The 12,673-nt window shown below is 42.3% G+C and overlaps 1 protein-coding gene across 25 annotated transcripts in view; it reads right to left on the bottom strand.

The window, feature by feature from the left end:
- The window catches only part of PCDH15 (protocadherin related 15), a 626,487-nt gene that overhangs the window by 258,402 nt on the left and 355,412 nt on the right, over positions 1 to 12,673 (bottom strand). For 24 of the 25 annotated variants that reach the window (XM_068197049.1, XM_068197046.1, XM_068197047.1 and 21 more), the window contains one exon: positions 5,986 to 6,104. The exons of the other annotated variant lie outside the window; for it this stretch is intronic. In XM_068197049.1, the coding sequence (XP_068053150.1) occupies positions 5,986 to 6,076 (91 nt within the window). In that variant the 5' untranslated portion in view covers positions 6,077 to 6,104. The remainder of the gene's footprint in view (positions 1 to 5,985; positions 6,105 to 12,673) is intronic. 25 annotated transcript variants of the gene reach the window in all.

The following is a 12,673-nucleotide window of genomic DNA, read 5'->3' on the forward strand; positions in this document are numbered from 1 at the left end:
TAAAATATTTACATTTTAGGGCTTCCTAGTAAAGAAACAGATTCCATTTATATGAGCTGCCTTAGTACTAAAATCTAGTGGCCTGACTAAGCTGCAAATGTGTTTCTGCTACATTGTGAGAAAACCAGAAAGGAAAGGTTCTGGCCTTCCAAGTCTTCATGCTGCTTAGAACAGACACAAAACATCTTCGTGACTGAAGAATAAATGAGAAAGTTCATAACTGAAGAGCTGCAGTGGCTCTGCTCACACATATGGCCACAAACCAATACATGAGTGCACGGACACAGCAGTCAATGATTTTCAGGAGTTCAGCCCTAAAAGTATCACTGGAGTTCGAGCTGCAAGTCCCAGAGTGTGAGCAACTCTTCTGGAGAGGACACAAGGTTTTCCAGGGCACTTTTAGGGGGCTTTCTGTTTTTCCTGCATCAGAAGTTCCCTTCCCAGGTGTGAGCAGCACCTTTAGGAACCCAGCCCTTGAAGGAAAAGAACCAGCTCAGTTCTCACAGCCTCCCCCAACCAAGAAATGGCTCAGGACAGTTAAATCCTAAAGGAATCTAAGAGCACTGATGTTTGACAGCCTGAAATCCAACCAGTTCAACACATGGGGAGGAGAAACACAGGATCCCAGATTGGCTCAGGCTGAAGGAGCTCAGTGGGCGCCTGGTGGCACCTCCCTGCTCCAGCAGGGCCATCCCAGATCCAGGCCCTTCCTCATCTTGGTAGCAGAAAAAAAAACAACTTGGGAGTCCAGGGCCTGGAAGAGGCTCATTTCTAGTCAGATGCCACAGTCTGGTGGTTCCAAGGCTGTTGGGATCTGGGATTTCCCTTTTTCTCCAGAAGCAGCTTCCTGCCCCATCCCTCACAGTTAGCCACAGGGAGACCCCAGGATACTCAGTCCCTTCCACCAGGGCTAAAATCTGTAGATGAACTGAGATGAACCTCATTTGCAGTGCCCCTGTTTTGTGAGTAACTCACCTCTCACCACAGGGAAATCCATCTTCTGTCGCCTCAAAGTGCTGCTGGTGGCACTCAAAGACACTTTGAAGAACTAAACCCTTCAGAGGAGCTTAATGGCTCCACTACCACTCACCAACATCAAGAAGAGCTCTTTTCCCTGTAGTTTCAACAGCACAGCTCCCAACCAAACGCAGCAAGTCCCCATAAAACACAAAAATTACTCCTGTTCCCAAGAACAGACACGTTCCCTCAGGCAAGAACCTAGGGGCATTTCTCTCCTCTCCCTGCATCTGTACAGTGCAGGGCTCAGGCAATGATCAGTGAGCTCCAGGTACTCAAATATGCATTTTCCCCAGTTAATTTCCTGCCCAACAGTAATAGATCAAGATCTGAAACTATTTTCTTTCTAAAATAGCCTCTTAAAATGATTTGTAAGGCCCCTCAGTAATTCAATTTTTGTAGCAGAAGATGGTTAGACTGAATAAAGACATTAACTAATAGAGGGGGACTTGAAAAACAGGTGAAGGGGTTTGGGGATGAACATTCCTGGTGGCAAAATTGAACACTTCTGTTTTTCACAGAAAAAAAAACCGTAAAAAGTCACTCCCACTCAGGGTAGTGGCAAAAACCATTTAAATGGGTCTTTTTTTATTACACTCTGATAAAAAACACACATATTCTGAACACTTAGGAAATGAAATCCATATTTGGATGAGTAAATCTTCTGATTAGCTTCAGTTTTACTTTGTGAAATTTTGTTTCGGAATGAAACAAAACCACTGAGCCAGCAGTGAGATCCAAATCCCACAGTGCAGGTGTCCATGTCTCATCTCTTGTTCCACAGTCTAGCAGAAAGGAAGGAAAAGGAAGGAAATGAGTCTGAAACCAGAAGATTGGAAGAACTACAGTGACAAGTCCAAATAGAGTTGAAAAAACCAACATTAAATCATCAAGAGAGCATTCCTTCTTAGCCATACATGCCAACAGAAATACGTCCAACATCCTGTTTGCATCTCCTCTGGGATAAACAAGTATTATTCCTCAAGTGAGTCAGAAGGGATGACTTCATGGAACCGCTCCAGGAGATTTCTGGAGTGGAGGCTTCTAGAAATCCTCATTCCCAGCATTATGGTTGGACTCCCTGCTCTTCAAGGTCTTTTCCAACCAAAACGATCCTGTGGTTCCATTGGCTCCACACCAAGCACAGGCAGGACTTGAGTACTGACATTTTTGGTGTGTGACAGAGCCCTGGGTCAGGGGAATGTGGGGGACAGGTGACATCAAGCCCAGCCCTCCCCCTCCTGCCCCTGTAGAACCCCCTCAAACACAACCCAAATTTACAAGGTAACAAAAGGACCAGGACGGGCTCATCTCTGAGTGTATGAATTCAGGATTTTTGTTACTATTCTTCTTTTAAAGCAATAAATCTTCAGGAGAAATATAAGGACCTTCAAGTGTTCTTTTCATTCACGTATAAAAAAGTGCAAAACAACTTTAGGTTAAAAGCAGCCCCCCAAAAATCTTCAAAAACCCTTCAAAGATCCCGTGGTATGAAACAGATCCCCACAAGTCACAGCCTCATTACACTACTTCTGAAAACCCCAAGAACAGATCCATTGCAAATTTTGTGGGTGGATCTTCACATTTGCTCTTGGTTTTTAAAAGGGATCAGAATAATTTTTTGCCTTCTATTCATCTTTTAAGAGTAAAGAATAAATTATTGGTGCCCCTCCAGCTCACATTTGTACTTTCATGAAAGGTATGGACCCAGTGCTGGGCAATTAAATATCATAATTGGCAAACAATTGCTGCTGGTTTGGTTTGGTCTAGCATAAAAGTGCAGAGAGTTTTGAATTCAGCAGCCTCCTTTGCTGGCCAAAAATTGCTGCTAATTTTTTTTTCTTTGAGCCATAGACATTGGATTAGAGAGAAAAAAAAAAAGGGAGAAATTTGATCCTGTGTTTCCGCCTTCCTCCTCCCTGATTCCCTTAGCCTCAGAGTTTGCCTCTAAATTCAATAAAGCAGCACTGGAAACATAAAAGAGATTTCAGCTGACCTAATTTCACATATTGCACAGCTACAAGTGACATTTCTACTTTTACTTAAGGTAAAAGATTATGAAAAAATCCCAACCTTTGCAGTATTTCTCCTGTTTAGAACAGAGAATACAGCAGGAATTGTAAAACCAGACCTCTTTCTTTCAGAAAACCAAACCAAAAATACTCACAATATTGCCCATCCACACTCAAGCCTGACATTTATTCTGGTGCACCATAGGATTGAAGAAAAGGATTACAGGACGAAGGAATTGAAATTAAACACTGAATGGGCTCATGAACAGTAAATTAGGACAGATGGCACGGCCCTGTAACAAAAGTCTTGGGGTTTTTAATAATTAGAGGGGTGGGTTTGAATGTAAAGGGACTGCAGTAGATGGGAAGTACTTGAATTTCACCAGGAGCAGATGGGATCCTGGGGAAACTTCCTACTGTAGTCTAAGAAAAAAGCAGCCTGACCAGGGCACTCCTGGATGAAGTTACTTTGAGACATCATTAATTGCTGTGGCTGGGGGGGGTTGGTGACATGGGAGGTCAAGTAAAATATGTGAAAGAGAGAAGTTATGAACTAATGAAGCAAAATGCACCAAGAGGGGCAAGAAACTGAGTCAACATCCACAGCTTCCGCCAGGAAAATGGAGGATTGGCAAACTGGCTGCAAAGAAATAGCCGTCATTTCTGCCAAAGCTGATTTTTATTTCTTTATTTTTTTTATTCTGCTGTTAAGAGAACTACACTGGTTGGAAATGACAATTGCCAGAAGAACACATCTTTTCTATGTTATATTTCAGGTTACAAATTCTGTTCCTGCACATCAGAACTCCTCCAGGCCCAGCCCTAAAGAGAGTTTTCTGTTTAGCTGTAAGAAACATATTTCCAAGTAATTATTCCTGCAAGCATTGCCTCATTAGCTGGGTGCCATTCGCTGAGTCACCAGTCGCCCACCTTGGCTTAAATCCATTTCCAGCTCATTTTTTCTCTATTACACCACTGTGAAATTTATCCAAAGTGCTTTCAGCTACATTTACCCTTTCCTGAACACAGTATGGGGGAGGAAATCAGTCCAGTTTGTATCAGGGTGCTGCATGTTCCTCAAGAAATAGCATTTCTTAACTGTCCCCCTGAAAAAGCAGCAAGAATTTTGGCTACAGCCAGCAAATTTATTCTCATTATAACAAAGCTGCCCTGTTCAGGCCATGTAAGAGACCACTACCTAGGATAAAATCAAGCGTGGGTTCTGTGATAAGTAAATTGGCACGAGCTAGGCTTAAAAAATCCACCCAAAAATTATGTTCAGACCCCTTTGAAGTAAGGGAGTTGCTGAATTTACTCAATCACAGGACACTGCCATTAAAGAGTGGTGGCCCTTCCCTTCCTCTAAATCACCTGGAAGAAAAAGGATTCTGAACAATCTTGTGATAAGGATACAGAAGTGAGAATTTGTCCTATGAGCACAAAGGAACAGAAATGGAAACCCGAGGGATCCCTTTTTCCCCTTCAAGAAATCAAATTGTTCCTGTCCTGTCTGGGCCATCTGTGTTTTGCAAACTTCACCATCACTCAAGCCTAACTAGAAATGGCTCCTCAACCAAAAACCCCCATTTTATTCTCCTCAAAAATACCTTTTTGGAGAGATGTGGTGCTGCCAGCGTGAGCACATGTAAAAATCCCACTGAAAACTGCTGCTTTCTTTTTTTTCCTGCCTCCCCTGAGGGCTCTCCACAGCCCCATGATCCTGCTTTTCTTCCCACTGCTCTCCCATGTCCTCCTGTGCTGCTGGACATGCCAGAGGCCATCCTGCTGCCTCTCCTCCACCCAAACCAGCATTTTTCTCCTCAAACCACCACCAAGGTCAACCTTCACCAGCCTGATGGCCTCACTCCTCCACTGCAATAAATGATTAAAATCCAGTTAATTGTACCCCAGCACAGAGCAAATATGTGAACTATGAGCAGCTCGTCCACTTCAGTGTCAGGAGTGACAGTGATTATGACAGGGTGTAAAAATGGAGAAAATTAAATTAGCTTTCCTGTACATTATGGGCAGGGTTGGGCTGGGGAATGGAAGGGAATAAAAGGACATTTGGAGAGCAATTAGTAGAACAAGAAACAGATTTTCGACTCGATGGCAAAAAACAAAGCATAATTCAAGCAGGACTGGAGACTTCCCATGAAAGCAAGATTACTTTACTTCCTAACTGACAAAATAGAGGTTTTTAAACCAAAATCCAGATGCCAAAGTCATAAATTTGTTCAATTACAGCTCTAGCCACATGGAGTGCCATGGATAATGAGCAACTTCATTACAGACATTCTGAAACCACACTCAGTTTTCATTTATCCCACTCATTATTCCCAGGAGTATTCAGGAACAACTCTGACAGACTTTGCCCTTCAATGCTGTTAAATTGTTCAAAAGAAGAAAACCTAATCAGTTATCCAGGGCTGTAATTTTTTAATTACCAGGGATCACTGGCAGGACACATTTCTGGTGTCTTTTAATTAAATTCAACCAAGATGCTCTGAGGAAGAACATGAGTTACTGATGCCATGTTTCAGTATTGTTTCTCTAGAAAACCCTCACTGTGAATTTTTTTCCCAAGTTTTTGGTCATTAACCATTCTCTCAATCTCCTGTTCCAACCACAACTGCTGATTTATGAACAAAGTAAAGTTTAGTGTTAAAGCTTGCACAATGAATAAGACAAAACCAATTTCAATGCTCGAGTCCAACACTGAATAACCATAACTGAAGATTTTATCTTGCCTGCTAAACCAACAGCTTCAGGAAGTGCAATCATCACTAGATGCTGCAGCCATAAAACATAAAACACACCCAGACCTTTCTTTCAGCCTCTTTTCCTAACAAACTATTTCAAGTAATAATTGGGGGGTTGGGGGGGGAACCATTCCAATGAAATTCCCGAGGCATCCCAGCCCTCCCACAGCTCCACCCCTCAGGCAAACCCTTACCTTCATCATTCTGGGCCAGAGCCCATGCCAGGACAGCAGTGAGTGCCGTCCCCACTGTGAACCATTTCCAGAGACAAAGCTGCTGGACCATTTTCTGTCAAACTTCACTCAAGGCAGAGCTGGAAAAGAGGGATTTGACACATTTATTACTCAACCTACACAAACCTGAGCCACTACAAACTCTTTCACAGGTAACTACATTGGGGATATGCAGTCTCTAAAACCATGGTATTGTTGCAGTCACAAAAATAAATAAAATAAGGAGAACCCCATTAGCATTAATCAAGATGTGTGTACTCATTAACTCAATAACTGTGCATGCACAGTGCTCCAAGTCAAGAAAATGCAAAGTTCTAGCTTAAATCAGGTCTGATTTCCATAATTTCCCTGCAATAAAGTATTTATGGTATCCTTCCTGTTTTCAAGCACTTTGGAGAAGCAACTGTAGCAGAGAAATTGCACTGATTAAAATGAGGGTTCACTACAAAAGGCCAGAGGGACCCAGGCTTCAAAGGCATTGCCTGAGAAAAATGGGAATGATCCCTGAGGACAGCCTTCTTTAAGGACACAGGCTGTTGGGCTGTGTCGGAGAATGAGAAAAACACCACCAACACCAGACCAAGAAGACCCCCACAATCAACAAAGTAAAATTAAAAACCAAAGAAAAACAAACACAAAAAAATCCCCGCAAAACAAAAACCCCAAAAAAGCAAGAAAACAAACAAACAAAAAAACAACAACAAAACAAAGAAACCCCTCAAGAAAAATAAAAACCCAAAACAAAACCCCACAACCCTCTCCAGGCCCCCCAAAGAAACAAAAACCACCCAAACAAACAAAAAAATTCTCCACCAAAATCCCCAGGACAGGTCTGACTGAACTCCAGAGTACAACTGGAATGCAGAACATTAGTTAGTTAAAAAAAAGCTCTGGTTGATGGTTCCAATAAAAAGAATTAGCACAATTCTGCAGTCCAGAATGGAATTATTTAAAAATATTCCTTCAAATTTAAAAAGTTTGGCATAAATACAATGACAGGAGCATGGAATGAAGAGAGATTTTCAGCAATACAAGCTGAGTTATTGTATAAAAAAAAAGCTGCATTTATTAAAAATCAAGCAAACTTTCAAAACCATCATGTGTCAAGAGTTTGAGGAAAACCTGTGGGGCTTTTTCCACAGGAGATGAAGAGCAAAAAGGGAAATGTAGTAAACCAGATGGAGCAGCCCATATTTACTCAAGTATTTAAAGTTTCTAGGTGGTTGACAATATATATCTATATTATTATATTAATATATTTATAATAACAAAGAAATACAATAATATTATTTATAATAATAAATAAATATAACAATATTAATATTATTCTATTTTAATATATATGTATGTATCTTGAGTTTGCTTGCAGGACAGCTCACATGGGTGTTATCTCCAGGACATCAGATGTTTTTCCCAAATTCAATTATTCTATCTTGTGATTTATAAGGCTCCCTCACAGCAAGCACAGCTCCTTTTCCCTTTGTAAAAGCCATAAATTGCAGGTGACTTTATTGGATTTCAATACCAACATTCTGCAGAAATATAGGACAGTAGCAAAACCATTTCAAAGTCTACACTGAACACATTGCACCACTTCTCATCCAGGGGTTCAGGATGGACAGAGGCCTTTCCAAACTCCACCTCCCCTCAGGCTGGACTCTTCCCAACCTGTCCAGCAGCAGGAGGTTGCTGCAGGCTGCAACAAGCAGCAGTTCCAGGAAGAACTTCAATATTGGCCATCAAACAAGTGAAGCCCCAGCAGAGATCTCATGGGACTGTTCATTCCCATTTCAGACCAGTGTTTGTCTCGACAGAGCAGCTCCAGGTCACAGAACCCAGGAATTCAAGCCATGCAAAGCACCCTCCTTCCTCCTCTCTCCTCCTTCTCTTCCCTTGCCCTTCTACAGCTGTTTCTGACCAAATTCCAGCAGGGAATTGTTGAGTCACAGAATTCTTCAGGTTGGAAAAGACCATTCAGGTCATTAATGTCACCGTTTAGCAAGAAATGACAAATCCACAATCAGGCTGGTTCACACAACGGCACTTTTAATACGAAAGTTCTCTTCTTTTATAACTAGGTTTGACACATTCTACTTGATTGGCTAATTAACAAAAACATTTTTGACACAAGCAGTCCTTGAGAAGAAAAGAAAAACAGAGTAGGAAAATGTGGATATTCTCAGTTCAGTCAGAGAGAAGAAGAGAAAGATTTTTGCCAGTGTAAGCCTGGGAAAAAGTCCAAAAGGAATGTAAATAATCTATTACCTTGCTTTCTGTTCACATTGTTTATAGATATGTTCTACCACACTGACCTAAGTCCAGTGTACCAATCAGGTGAAATGTTTTTACTTTAAGACCAATGGAATTCATGTTCACGATGCTCTTCATAAAAGATAGAAGTGCTTTTGAATAAAGGCTCACTTTGCCTTCTGAAATCGTACGAGTCATTTCGCCCGTTCCCTGGCTCAACAGCATCAGGAAAACACCGCCTGCAGGTTGTTTATACTAAAGTTACCACTGCTTCTCTACAACTCCCTAAAATGCCTCACAGGTCCATTGTGAGAAAACAAATTCCATTTTCTCGCTCTCTGACCAGCCTGTCACATCCACACATTGAGTCCAAGCAGCACCACCACCGTGGTCACCACTAACCCGTGTCCTCAAATGCCACATCCACACATGCCTTGAACACTTCCAAGGATGAGATGCCACCACTGTCCCAGGGCAGCCCTTCCCAGTGCTTTACAACCCTTTCCATGAGGAACCTTTCCCCAATATCCGATCTAAACCTCCCCCAGCACAACTTGAGGCCATTTCCTCTCATCCTCTCACCTACTCCCTGGGAGAAGAGACCCAGCTCCCCTCTCCTCACTATCAGCTTCTGTCAGGGAATTGTAGGGAACACTCTCAAAGAGAGGAGACAGAAACCTCAACAGCTCAAATGGGAATTTGTGGTAAATTAGGAAGTAAGAGACAGCTCAAAGCAGAATTCCAGACTCTTCCCAAAGGAACTATTAGTCTCATGTGAGAGGAGACCAGAATTGCTCAAAAGGGCTTTTTCTCTCCTTTCTCCTTCCCAAAATGCTCATTTGGTTACTATCATCCAAACTTCCACTTCACCCATTCCAAAGTCATTCTGGAATTTGCAACAGCACCTTCAAAAAAAAAAAAAAAAAAACACCAAAAACAACCCCGAAAGGACTTTTACCATGATCTATTCCTGCTGACTACTTGGAAATCAAGGCTGTTTAAACATTACCCAAATAGATTCCAGTTAATCATCATTATCAAAACTTCTGGGAATTTTGGGGATGGGAACTTCTCAGTATCTCACCACCGTTTGCTCCCCTGTTAACAAAAGTTCATGAAGGATCTGGGCTCAACTGCTTTTCCACTTGAAGCAGTGTTATTCCATTAGGTGGTATTTGCCTCCAACCTTTTACACCTCAAATCCCAGAATACAGAAGTTCAGGAGACTCTTGGTGTTTTCAGGTCAGTCTACGGAAAAAATCCCATCCAAACAGAGATTTTAGGTGTTATCAGACCTAAAAAGAAGTGCACAGACTCACTTCTGAGGCCTCTGATATTTGATTTTACAACCTTGAAAAACAAAATAAATCCAGCTCTCCAATCACGATGTTCTATTTTAGAAAGTTATTCAGAGCTCAGCTGACACCCTTGAGTGGAGTCTGCTCCTGAGAGATTTTTAGGATGGAATCTTGACAGATTTATTTTTGATTTTGATGAAATGTCAAGTTAAACCACAAGGATAGCAACACTGCTGCTCCCAGAATAAGCAACTATCTGTGCAACTGGACTGCAACAAAAGAAAAATCCTGGTTTTTCCTTCAATTTATACCAGGAAAAAAAAATTTAAAAAACCAACAAAACAAATAAAATTCCCAAAGCCAGGAGTATAAAGTTCAGAAAAGGAGACTACTAAGTTCAAATGATTCTGCTAACTTGAAAATAGCTCAGAACAAATCACAATTTACCACAAAGTGCCAGAAGGTTGACAACCTCTAAGAAATAAGGTTGAACTCCAGACAGGGCAAGGAAAAACTATGAATTGATGAGAGAAGGAAAATCTGTAAAATAAAGACACACAAAATGTCTACAAGATGCAGTATTTTCCTGAAAAAAATATTATTTTAAATTTTAAGAGATGATGAAGGTACATTAATCTGAGTAATGACATCCAAGCACTTTGAATATATTTACAGGAACAATAATATGACGGCAACTTCCAATAATTATTTTCTTTTAGATCTGGTCTTCTTACAGGATTCAAAACTTTGCATTCATTAGAAGCTAGAGCAGGGGAGAACACAGCCGTGGTCAAAAAAAATAACCATTCTCTGGGCACCCTGTGCCAGGGCCTGCCCACCCTCCCAGGGAACAATTCCTTCCCAATATCCCATCCAGCCCTGCCCTCTGGCAGTGGAAGCCATTCCCTGTGTCCTGTCCCTCCATCCCTTGTCTCCAGTCCCCCTCCAGCTCTTCTGGAGCCCCTTTAGGCCCTGGAAGGGGCTCTGAGCTCTCCCTGGAGCCTTCTCCTCTCCAGGTGAGCACCCCCAGCTCTTCCAGCCTGGCTCCAGAGCAGAGGAGCTCCAGCTCTGGAGCAGCTCCATGGCCTCCTCTAGACTTGTTCCAACAGCTGCACATCTTTCTTGACTACTTGAAAGAAATCAATGGGGGAAACAAAAAAAGAATCTAAATTCTGGGCCAGATTTGCCACAAGCCAGAGCCATTGGCTCTCTTACACCAGAACTGCCACATCCACACCCAATTCCATAGGAAACATGGACTATGGGAGTGCCCACACCACCCAAACTGCCACCAGCAACAACTTCTGACTGTTCCCCACGAGCAGCACATCTGAAAGCAATTTGTAGGCAAACAATTTGCAGTTCCTGCTCCTACAGTGTGTTCAAAGCCCTGACAAACTTCAACAGAAATCACTAAGTGAGCATTATTAATTCATAAGACACGTCAACAAATATTTGCTATTTAATGTATTTGTCAAAAACAGTGGTTCCTGAGAAACTGCTGTGGCTGGATGAGTAAGTCAGCATTTAAAAAGGAATTAAATATCCATTTATATCTGTGCTATTATTTACTCAACAGGCCTGAACTCCTTCAAGCATCAGGAGTGACCCACTTTGCTTAGTGGGGATGCTCTTTGCACCCTACAATTGTGATAAATCTTCAAAAGTATTTAGTTTTTAAAGGTAGATGCAACTGAATTGCTTTAACACAGCAAAAAATTATAGTGGTTTTTTATAAGGGTCATCATTATTACTGATCAGCTGAACTCTCTTAAAGTTTGTAGACATAAAATAGGGAGTGCAAATACTTATTCTGGAGAAGTAGTGCCATAATAAATCAGAAATGCCAGTATAACAGCAGGAAAAAGCCTCTTACAGTAGCCAAAAATGAGAGGAACTTGCTTTAGAGTCTAACAGTGCTCCTTGGTTAAAGCTACATCTCATTAAAAACTGTGTCCCAAATGTTTGCTTTGCCACCCAAACAATTCTTTCAAGTGCCAGCACATGCAAAAAGCTTCTAGAAGATTATTTAACCACAGAACAGACACACACCAAAAAAAAACCCAAATCTGTTTTGCCTCACAGTGCTGTTCAACACTCGAGTCACCTCACCTGGTATGGAATTCATATCCATTAATTCCATGGAGTATCTCACAGGGGTTACTTCTGATGAGCAGGTCCCGAGCCTTTCTCGCTGGGGGTGCACATCTGCTGGAAAACACCCTCACCTGAGGCTTAACCACAAAACCAAACCCTAATTCAAGCTCAGGGATCACCTCTGGTAGCTCAGGACATTCTGGAAAGGTGAATCTCATCCCACAAGGTCCCTTTCACACCCAGGCCCTGAGCCCCTCTCACTGGTGTGGCACATCTGCTGGAAAACACCCTCACCTTGGGGCTTAACCAGAAAGAGAAACTTTAATCCCAGCACTCCAGCTCAGAGATCACCTCTGGCAGTTTAGGACATCCTGGAAGGCTGAAGATCAGCTCACAGCCCCCTTCCCATGCCCAGGCCCTGAGCCCCTCTCACTGGTGGGGCACATCCAGAGCACATGTGCTAGGCTGGAGAACAGCCTCAGCTGGGCTTAACCACAGAAGTAAACCCTAATTCCAGCTCAGGAGCTCAGCAATCACCTCTGGTAGCTTGGAACACCCTGGGAGGGTGAATATCAGCCCACAGCCTCCCTCCCATGCCCAGTCCCAGATCCCATCTCACAGCCCCCTCCAACCAGGAGAAAAGCCAGGGAAGGAAGACTTAACCTTCGAGTTAAAAGCAGTTCTGGCTCTGATCCAGCTGCACGTGCAAATAACTCTGTTTGCTGAAGTCAAATATCTGCTTAAATGCTTTCCTGAAGAATTATTCAAGCATAAGCAAATATTTGGCTGTGCTGGTGCTACAGTGAATAATTTACAGTGCGAATCCAGCCCTTCCTCCAGCTCTGAAGGTTCCAAAGATCCAAACACTACTCCAGGTTTTATTTCACTGACACTTCTTGAGCAGTTAACACATGAGTATTTGAGCCTATGGACTCTTGGATTTACTCAATCCTATTAAAGTGCTCTCATGCTCTTGGACTGGCACACTTGAGTTGGATTTTATC

This window comes from Anomalospiza imberbis, chromosome 8, assembly GCF_031753505.1.
Source record: "Anomalospiza imberbis isolate Cuckoo-Finch-1a 21T00152 chromosome 8, ASM3175350v1, whole genome shotgun sequence".
In the NCBI taxonomy this organism is placed as follows: domain Eukaryota; kingdom Metazoa; phylum Chordata; class Aves; order Passeriformes; family Viduidae; genus Anomalospiza; species Anomalospiza imberbis.